Source organism: Seriola dumerili, unplaced genomic scaffold, assembly GCF_002260705.1.
Source record: "Seriola dumerili isolate Sdu_G_001 unplaced genomic scaffold, Sdu_1.0 BDQW01000066.1, whole genome shotgun sequence".
NCBI classification, from domain to species: Eukaryota; Metazoa; Chordata; class Actinopteri; order Carangiformes; family Carangidae; genus Seriola; species Seriola dumerili.
Window position 1 is genome coordinate 3,362,395 of NW_019174321.1, and position 10,847 is coordinate 3,373,241.

The window sequence follows — 10,847 nt, forward strand, 5'->3', positions numbered from 1 at the left end:
CACCAAAGCCTCACCCCCCTACTGTTTATTATATGGAAAATAATAATTTTTGGGTTTTTTGTAATAAATAATTAATTCAAATAATTAAACTGGCATTTAAACGGTTAAAATCCTGAAAATGATTGAATGTTTGATAGTTTTGAGCAAGTTTGAAGTTGTTTATGTGATTTATGAAAAAAAGCAGAAAAAAATATTGATGTATGATGATTTAAAAGCAGTTTTTTGTGCGTGAACATTTTTGCCACGAAGGTGTCCAGAGGGTGCAGAATGCATCAATAGAGTATAAAAGACATGTAAGAGTAAAAGACATTGGATTTCAAAAATTTTACTAAAAAGAAAAGTTCTTGCAACAATTTATGCCACAAGCTGTAACACAGCCAAAATTATCATCAAATCAAAAAAAAAAAAAAGTTGAGAAAAATGTATAAAAATGCCCGAGGAGGGCATAAGGGTTAAACATGTTAAACTAAAACTCTGGACAGATCTGGCTAAATCTTACACATTGCTCCTTTAAGCCAAACTCGAGGCTTCAAAACGGCAGTTCACAAAGCAATAGGTGACGTCACGGCAGTTTGCCACTTGGGAGTAACAAGTGCAGAGAGCAGCAGACTCCCAAACTTCTCCATCAGGACCGGAGGGAGCCGGGCTGTGAGACAAACAGTTTTATGGACAGGTTTCATTTCAGCAGTCAAATTTTAGTTGCAGCACATGTCTGTGAAAGAGGCAGATAACACGGACCACTTGCGTTTAGTTCAACGGTAAAAAAAAAAAAAAAAAATGAGACCGGTTTTGTTTGTTTTGCTTCTTATTCGGACCGCGGAGCTCCGTCATGTCCACTCTGACCTGGAGACACAGCGAGCGGAGGATGCTGACACGGCGACTGCGGGAGCAGAGGACTCTCTCTCCCCTGAAAGGACTTCTGTTGACGGGACTTCTGAAAGTTGGGGAACTCTCGACCTGAAGCGAGTCCCCCGAGGAGCCAAAGACGGGAGTTCCAGGAAAAGAGACCCGCACTCTCCGAGCAGTTACGGTGGGCAACCGCGGCGATACGACGACCCGAGCGGTTACTTCACCACACAGCGGACTGACCGGTTCACCTCCGCCCCGGCGGGTAACTCTTCGTCGGGTCGGGGATCGGGGCTTCTCAACCCGCTTTTCCCAATCACCGACGGCGCCTACTGGGCATATGCAGTGATGCTGCTCGCCCTCGTGCTGTTTGCCGCGGGCATCGTGGGGAACCTCGCGCTTATGTGCATCGTGTGGCACAATTTCTACCTGAAGAGCGCGTGGAACTGCATCCTGGCGGGGCTGGCGTTTTGGGATTTCCTCGTGCTATTCTTCTGCCTTCCAGTGGTCGTCTTCCACGAGCTCACCTTGAAGAGGTTACTAGGAGACCTCTCCTGTCGGCTCGTGCCCTACCTGGAGGTGAGGGGAAGTAGAACGTAGGAATGAGGGAGAGGTGTTCACTTTACCTTTAACAGCACAGGTGAAAGGTCACGGATGGATTACTGAATAGAGCAACTGGGCACAGGTGTCAGGGGGAAGCACTGCCCCAAAAATGACTACAAAGAGACACCAAACTACCGCAAACAAACTGAAAACTACCACAATAAGACTCCAAACTACTACAAAATATTCAACCAGAAAAAGACTTGAAACAACTACAAAGAGCCTCAAAGTGACTGCACAGAGATGTGCAACAACTGTAAAGAGATGCTAAATAACCAAAAAGAGACTAGACAAAGACATGACACAAAATGACAACATCTACAATGAAATGTAAAATGACCAATAAGAGACTCAAAACGACCACAAACAGAAACAAAACACCTCAAAAAAAGAAAAAATGACCATAAACAGACTCGAAATCATTAGAGTAAGATCAACTATAAACCAAAACCAAATATAGTTAGTTCACACTGAAACAGAGAAAATCAGCAATCCTTACTCTGGGGAAGCTGCTACAAGAGAATGATGCTGATGTTTTTGATCGAAAAATTACGACTTATTAATTGATTAAAAGACAGATTTGCTATCAGGAATTGCCTTGAGAAATGTTTTTAATTGACTCGCTGTATAAATTAACCAAACCCTAAATGCTATAAAGTTTTTTTTTTAGTGTTCTGTATTTGTACCACAGCTCGGAAATCAAACCACCACAGTGAAGCAGGAAAATGTCAAACAAGTTAAACTGTTAAAACAAACAACTTATTGTGATGATAATTCATTTTAATTAGTCCCATTAAAAAAAAAAACAGCCTGGCTTCACACTCAGTGCTGTTTTTACACCCCCGTGTTAGACTCATTGTAAATGTTTTCCAGCTTAATGAAGGGACTTGTCTGCGATGAATGGCCTGATTGTGTCTTGTTGCTCCTCAGTTGTCTTCACTTTCAACAAATGTGCTGTTATGGTCTGTTTGGCCTCTTCACTCGTCTGTTATGAACCATCAGGGGAGGCCAGTGGTGGGGGGGGGTCCCGCATGAAGTGACTCTTCTTCCCCAGCTCACAGAGCCACACAGGGAAACACAGAGATGTTGAAGCAGCTGCTGAATTTGGAGACATGAAAGACAAACTGTGTTAAAGAGCTGGGGAGAGTTTATATCCCTCTTTTTAAACAGACATTAAACAGACATTTGTAGGTTATTTTGAAACCCAGTGTTTATTCTGCCTTTTAGTTTAATGATTAATTGATTTATCATTGGAACCCCAATTGCTAATTGCTTGTTTAATTCAAAACCCAAAAAAGATTGGCAGCAGTTTATAACATGAAACAAAGAAAACAAGCATATTATCACAATCAAGAAGCTGGAGCTGACAGTGAATTAATCAAAAAATTGATTAAATTGTTTCAGCTCTAATCATATCATAATATAATAAAAACAATGTCCGACAACTTATAAATAATAACTTTCATTATCAATTATTCAGCCGATTTTCTTGATTATTTGATTAATTATTCATTCTATAAAATAGTGAAAACGATCCATCCCAGTTTCTCCAAGTCTTCAGATGTTGAGTTTTGTCTGACCGACAGTAAAAACACAAAATATTCAGTTTACATGATATAAAGCAGAGAAAGAGCAGAGTAGCTGAAAACTATTAATTAATTAATTAATTATCAGAATACTCGCTGATTATTTTTCTGTCGATCAACTAATTGATTAATCGACTAATGGTTGCTCCTCTGAATATAATATTGACTCTGAACCTGCTGCCGCAGTGTAGAGCATTATGTTGATTAAAAGCTCAGCCAATCAGTATTTAAGCTTAGAGGGTAAATTACTGCTGCAGAGTAACAGGGTAGCGCTCTAACAGCCTGTTGATTAACACTGTTGGCTTCATCAGTCTCGTGTCTCTACATGGACACAGACTGTGGATCCTTGTCTTTCCTCTAAACCAGCTTCATACACCTCCACAGCTTTAAATCACTTAAGTGGACTTTAACTAAAACATAATAACAACTTGTATGAAGCAGCCTTTAACGAGGTCAGGTTGCCGCCCCCTTGCTCGGTGCTTTACCTATTGTTATGCTAATTAATGAATTAATTCCTTGCTAATTAATTAACATTTTTTTGAATGCTCCTGAGCAGTTTGTATTGAGCAGTGTTTAAAGCAGGTCAGGCTGCCAGCTGCCCCCGTGCTCTGTTAGTTAAACTATTTTCATGCTAATTAGAGCTTGTTGTTAATTATCTTGTGTTGTGTCTTAACTGTTTGAGGTCATTAAGCACTCACAGAGGGAGGACAAGTTTCTGTAAAGATAGTCCAAGTTTTTGGCCAAAACCCCAGACTTTGATGTGCGGGAGGCACCGATAAGTGTCCCCAGTGTGTAGACTGTAGAGCTGCTGCAGCACACCTGCTCTCCGTTCCCTCTCTGACTCTTTCCGTTTCCTTATTTCTTTCTTCTATAGATTAAAGCAAGGCTGTTTTTTTTTCAACCTGGCTCTTACTGCTGTTACAAAGCAGCATAAACCCTCAAACTTGTTCTTCGAGCAACAAAACATCGTCCGGTGCTCAGTTTAGACCGTCTGCATGAGCTCTCAGTCGAACAGGTCGCGTCTGACTGGGATCAGAGCAGCAGCATGAATCATTACAGGACAACCTGCAGGGTGAACCTGGAAGTAGCTCTGCAATACTAAAAAAAAAAAAGTCATTAGATAAAAATGCATTAGATATTTTGAATTATATTGTGCAGTTTAAAAGCAGAGCTCATCATCATTTGATTTTTTTATTCTAGTACAGGACCAGAGTTAAACTGCTGATACCAAACATTGACCCTTTTTAGTAGCGCTTTTCAATAAGACACTCTTTATAAAGTGTTTAAAGGGTGTCACTAATGGCTTTAGTAATAAATGGTCATTTATAAGCCTTTAATAAGAACAACATTTGGGTCAAGTGAGACTGGTTCTGGACTGGTTCTTATGATCTGATTTTCTGCAGGTGTACAAAAGAAACTTGTGCCATTAACCTTTGTTTCTCTGTCATTTTGTCTGTCAGGTGACGTCTCTGGGTGTGGCCACATTCAGTCTCTGTGCTCTGAGTATTGATCGTTTCCACGCAGCCACCGGCCCCGGGCCTCTTCAGACACCGAAGGTGGAGCCCTGCCAGTCTATCCTGTCCAAGCTGTCGGTCATCTGGTTGGGCTCCTTGGTGCTGGCCACCCCCGAACTGCTTCTGTGGCAGCTCCTCCAGGAAACTGTCAGCCTGCCGTCGCTACCCACTGAGCTGCAGCACAGCCAGTCGGGGGGCTCTCTGATGGCAGCGTTCAGAGCCCGGACAGACACGTTTAAGGTGGATATTTGTGTCCAGGAGCCATCGGTCGAGCTACCAGAGGGCATCTACTCTCTGGTGCTGACCTACCACGAGGCTCGCATGTGGTGGTTCTTTGGGTGCTACCTCTGTTTGCCACTGCTCTTCACTCTGGCATGTGACTTGGTGACGAGGCAAGTGTTAGCCCAGCGTCTACTGCAGAAACCTGAGGGTGACAAGATGACCGTCAGATGCGCCTCCTCCTCTTCATCTTCCTCCACCACAAAGAAAAAGCAGCATGTGAGAGAGTATAGGCTGCGCTCCACTGTGATGGCGCTCACCATCTTGTACATCACATGCAACCTGCCGGAGAGCATTTGCAACATCACCCTGGCGTACATCTCTGCCCCAGTGTCCGATGCGCTCCCGGCTCTGGCTCTGCCAGCGCTTGGCTTGATTGGACAGTTCTTGTTGTTCGTGCGATGCTCTGCAACGCCAGTGTTGCTGCTGTGCCTGTGTCGCTCCCTGGGCCAGGCCTTCATGGACTGCTGCTGCTGCTGCTGTGAAGAGTGTCTCCCTGACGGCAACTCTTCCTCATCCTCTTCTGTGTCAGCCGCAGCCACCTCCAGCCTTTCCTCACCCACGCTTTCCTCGCCCTCTCCATCCTCCCTGTCTCCATCCAGCAAAGAGGAGACGATGAAGAGTGTGTTGGCGCCAGAGCCAGTGGTCTATGACCGGGTGAAAGACTCTTCAGCAGCGATCGGGACGCCCTGCTGAGGCCCAGAACTGTCACACATGTAACTTTAAAAGGATCATTTAGGTTTATTACAACTTTGATCTTATTTTTATAGTTTTGTCCTTCATTTCCATCAGTGATAATAACTTTGTACTCCGCAAGTTAATGGCTGAGATCTGGGAACACTGTGGCATCACTAAGTCTGACGGGTGAAGGAAGATTAGCAGTCGGACAATCAGGCTGGAAACGAGCCAAAAGTTTATTCACATCACACTATATGGCCAAAAGTATGTGAACACCCATGTCTGGGTCTGTTTTTTTGGGTTGAGTTCCTTAGTTCCAATGAAGGGACGGCTTTATAGTGTGTTTCCAGCTCCGTGTCAACAGTTCGGGGAAACATCCTTCAGTGGCGCCATGAAGAAATGGTTTTCCCAGTTTGTTGTAGAAGGACTTGACTGGCCTCCACAGAGGACTGACCTCAACCCCATCTAATACATTAGGGATGAACTAAACACCGACTCTGAGCCAGACCTTATCACCCGACATCAGTGTTGGACTTTATTAATGCTGTTGTGGCTGAATGGGAACAAATCCCTGCAGCCAGGATCCAACATCTGGTGGAGAAAGCTGAAACCAGAAGTGGAGGCTGTTACAGTGTATCACACACAGTATATGGGGATATTACTCAGGTGTCCATATACTTTTTTACATACTTTTGTACACGTACTTCTGGCCATGTAGTGTATATAAACCACTTTATTTATTAGTGATAATACTACAAATACAGTAAGTACGGAAGGTCAAAATTAAAGCAGAAAGTGGGTTTGCGAGTGAACTTGTCTAATTGTCCGACTGCTTGTGTTTCTGGACTTCCCAGACCTCTTTTTACTGAAATGTTTCTTTTTTATTTCTCAGGTTTCTTTCCCCTGATCTTAATGAGATTACCTGATAAGTTACAGGTAGTATCGATTATTTTCTCTGATCTCAGCTGTGAAGTTACTGAGTACAATGTTCTTATAGAAATAGTGGACAAAACTACCAAAATAAACCCAAGATGTAATAAACTGGAATATTCTTTTAATCTCTGTATGAACTGACGGTGTAGAGCCACTCTAGGAGCAGAAACACGTCTGCCTAGAGTTAATTAGAGATAATTGTGTAAAATATAGAGTCTGTTCTCATAAAAAAAGGAGTTTAGATGGATTTAATCCTGATATTGAAGGACTCATAATAGTTTTGCAGTTTTGTTATGCTACATTTTCCGAGTTGTAGTTATTAATAATTATCTAATACTCATTCAGGATATTAGTATTACCTTCTCTAAGTACTGTATAGAGAGAAACACTGCATAATTTTAGGACGGTTTTATGGATAAACCGAAGATGAAGACATACTGAGATTTTTGTCGGCAGACTGACAGACTGCTGTTCATGACCTTTTCTTTTCTTTCATTTTTTTGCTGTTGCTGCACAGACATGGCTCATGTATGCCTGACTTACATGGTGTCTACAGAGAACGTGTCATGTAAGTAGCACGTCGCAGCTCTGGCCATGTGAAACACAAGCAGTTACATGGCCGAAATGTATCCTGTATAGACAGCAGGTTAAAAACGTTGTGAGATATCAATCAAAATTTTGAACCTACATGAAGCAATTCAGTGTGAAGTGTGACCTTTTCTACTTGTTTATACATTTGGTTTAGTAAAGTTTGGATTTTCCTCAAAGAGACTGTTTTTCAGTACCTGCGACTAATTCCCTCTCAATGTCTCATATACACTTTATTAACTGATACAAACATTAGAGCTGTTGATGGATGCTCTAACTGTGTTTACAGAGCCTTTTATTCCACTAACACCTGCAATGGAAACAGACTGAGTTACACCTTTCACAATATGTTCAGCAGATCAAACTTTTTTTATTAGTTATATATATTAGTTTATTTAGTTTATAAGTTTTAAGAGCAGCCGAATCCTAAATTTGGATCACTTCCTAAAAGTCTGGCGTTAATCTATATTTTCCTTATTGTCAACAAACCTGGTGGAAAAACCAAAACAAAGAAAGAACTCATCATATTAACAAGTATTGCCTGTGTGTCCAAAGCTTCTGTGCCATAGAGCTCCACTGTTGTCCACTGAAAAACTATTAAAAACACATCAATGAGCCGCACTGTTGCACTGGGTGACATGTTGTTTATCGTTTGTTGCCAGAAATACTCACCAGAGCAGCAGATGTGGATTAATCCGCCACTGAAAACAAGTGCTGTATTTGTACTGGTGTTTGAGTTAAAAAACTACTGAGCCCACAACTGCCCAGCTGTTTTAGTAAATTACAGAAAAATGAAACTGTATTTTTGTTTTGTTTTATAAGATTTATGTCTTCAGTTTGATCCGATGGGCTTGAGGCTGAGTGCCACAGACACATTAGAGAAGTCAGAGAGTAAAGAGAGGCAGGACTCACACCTTGGCTGTGATGTGCACATGGGATTTGTTGACAATGAGAAATATATAAAATAACCTGAGCCATATTCTTTATATTACCTCCTCCTAACAAATTACAGTGTCTATGGGCCTTCCATAAAAAAGTAAGAATTTCCCTAGAGTGCTTCTTGTTATATAAAAACATAATACATTTTTTTTACAAAAAGTAATGAATTTCCACATGCTGTCAGAATCCTCTAAAATGTATTTATATTTTGTCTTAAAATTTTAAATTGGAATTTTCTTAGTTAAGTTAAGTTTGATTTATGTCTGAAGAAATCTGGGTCAGATTTAGATTAAATGTTAAGCTGCCAAACAACAGTAGGAAAAAAGTCTGAGAGTAAAGTTTTAAAAAAAAAAAAAAAATCAAAAGAGAAATGTTCTTTTTTCCAAACAAAGAGGCCAAAACACAGAGAGGGAACAGGAAAAGTTTCCTGGTGGTAGAGAGTTGAATTTGGTCCTAAACAATCATTTTATTCAGTGAACGTCTGAACACCTTCAGAAGATCCTCATGTGGATTCATTTTATTTGGAAAGAGGCAGAGTTGGCTCATGTGTGCTCTGATCTCCGTCAGCAGGAATGCTACGCAGCGGTGCTCTCAACACCCACTGAAGGAGAAAGCTGTTCAAGTCGGACTGTGACGCTCCTTTTTGTCATCATTCAATTACTGAAGGTCACAGCTTCACAATAACAGTTGGCCTTTGAGTTTCTGCAGACATAATGAACACAGCCGCTCTGTGACCAGTTGCCGGGGAGAGCAGACAAGAATTCCTTGCTCACCAAAACATTTTCAGGCCTTTCTCAGCTTTTTTTTTCTTCTTTCTCTTTTTAACGTGTTGATCTAAAGAAAATGTCGTGCATTTCTTCTAACAAAAAATGTCTGTAACGCTGTGAATATGTTGTAATGTACAATCCTGTACATTTAGAGAAACCTACTACACAAGTACGTGAAGAATATAAAGCGTAGAGCATGCACATCCAAAAAAAAACAACAAAAAAAATAACACTTCTATTGTCAGTCAGTTGTTTTGTCAGTCTACTCTCAGACTGGACCGATAACACTGTCTGATTCTCCCATATAAGCGATAAAGAGCCACTCTCAGTCTGCAGACCACAACCACCTGAGTGATGAAAGAGTTCTGTGTCTGAACAGCTGAACAGAACATGTTTCAAACATATATAGATGAATTATAATAACGTAAAATATTTGGGGCTTCTTCAGATTCTTATCTTGAGACATAATAATGTGCCAAAGTTTTAGATCTCTACATCCATCCATCCATCTACATCCAGCTCCAGAATCAGAGGGAATAGATCAGGGTTTCAGTGAAGAGTCTCTTTTAGAAAACCACAAATATCGCCATATTTTCCTCCTTCCTTCCTTTTTGTCAGTCAGAAGGTAACTGTGCTACAGGAGCTGATGGGGACAACAACAGACAACAGGAATCTATATTACCTTCTTGTAATTTCAAATATGGTGAATTATTTTGTTAAATTTTAACATCAGTTTAGGAACAAGAAATTAATAGCAAAAACAGAATACAAACACGATGAGGAGGAGGTGAGTTGTGCAATCGTATAGGGCTGAAAGACATAAAGGTATTTAAAGAAGGGCAGCTAGGGGCTGATTGGCTGGAAGGCAGAAAGATCATTGGTCAAATATGGTGATGTCAAAATTGTGAATGCAGGGATTTCGACAGCGTGGGAAGTGGTGGAGGAAAAATAAAACAGCAGGTTATATCAGACATTCACCCACGGAGGAATAAAGCAGGAAATGAAAGACAGATCATCCTTATTGGACTTTTGCCAAAGCCTCGTTCCAGTTACCTGGTATGAGTCTAGATGCCGGGCCACAGCTGGCCCGAGTGCTGCTAACTGAATCTGATTCTCAGACCAAGCCCACGCCTCTAAACCTGAGTCAAACCAAGCAGCTCTATTGGGGACTAACCTGAAACTGACATAACTCTGTGCAGTACACTCAGAGAGATGAAACTGTCAAGGCTTACAAGAAGGTGAGCCACCTGTGTGTGATGATTTTAGCTGAATATTTTCTGCAAATTGAACTTTTATGATTTTCACTCTATAAAAAGTTCAAGTTCAGTCTTGGTGTCTGCTTTCCACATCTAAAGAAAACAGGTATTTCTGAGTGAATCAAGTGAGAACCACCAGAACAACGCTACACTGGATGGTGCATGGAGGCGGAGTTTCTACGAGCCTCACTTTTTAATGCTCATGTTAGACCCAAAAACATTTAATCACATCAAATCTTAGGAGGTGGAAGAAGACTGGGTGATCATGAAGAAGAAGTTTGAAGTACACAGACTACTTCTATTTGGGCTCTACTGTATGTACGTATAATGCATTTGTTTTGCTTGCGGACACCTGGAGACCCTTCACAGATGTCAGCGGCCCCTGAGTTACACTTTCAGGGCCGGTGCTGTAAGTGGAGTTTCAGTTCCTTTTGAGCTGAAATATTTGTCCTCCCACGTCGTTGTGCCTGGGCAAAAGGAAGGAGGAGGGGAAGCTTCAATAAGGCCTGCTTTGTTCCGCCGTCCCCCTCTCTGGCTCGGAGAGAGAGAGACACTTGAACAAAGCTGCATATCAATTGCCATCCACCAAGGGAGTTGCTAAGCTACACAACACCCACCACCTCCCACCAGCTGCCCCAGTCACTGAAGAGAGAGAAGAAAAGAGGGCTGAGATGCAGCGGAGGAGAAACTGCAGCGGTCCACCCTGATAAGCCAAAACCCAAACTCCTCTCTTCTTGGTTGCCTTGACAACCAGCTGAGACACAGCAGCATGGTGGCCTCAAGTTAGCAACATGGTCTAAAACCAACAAGGTCCCGGATTTGATCCTGACTGGGGCCTGTGCATGTTCCCGCTGTGTT

The 10,847-nt window shown here is 41.8% G+C and overlaps 1 protein-coding gene across 1 annotated transcript; it reads left to right on the forward strand.

The window, feature by feature from the left end:
* The first annotated feature begins 586 nt into the window (after positions 1–586).
* Positions 587–8,186, forward strand: LOC111219438 (prosaposin receptor GPR37L1-like). Its single transcript, XM_022742115.1, has 2 exons — positions 587–1,425; positions 4,496–8,186. The coding sequence occupies exons 1-2, from the start codon at positions 778–780 to the stop codon at positions 5,522–5,524; spliced, it is 1,677 nt and encodes a 558-aa protein (XP_022597836.1). The 5' UTR covers positions 587–777; the 3' UTR covers positions 5,525–8,186.
* The last annotated feature ends 2,661 nt before the right edge of the window (positions 8,187–10,847 follow it).

What these genes read in the sequence shown, in the direction of transcription:
- LOC111219438 (XM_022742115.1), top strand. Translation starts at nt 778, where the DNA reads ATGAGACCGGTTTTGTTTGTTTTGCTTCTTATTCGGACCGCGGAGCTC. An exon ending in GGCTCGTGCCCTACCTGGAG is followed by an intron (nt 1,426 to 4,495) that starts GTGAGGGGAAGT and finishes TTTGTCTGTCAG; the next exon opens with GTGACGTCTCTGGGTGTGGC.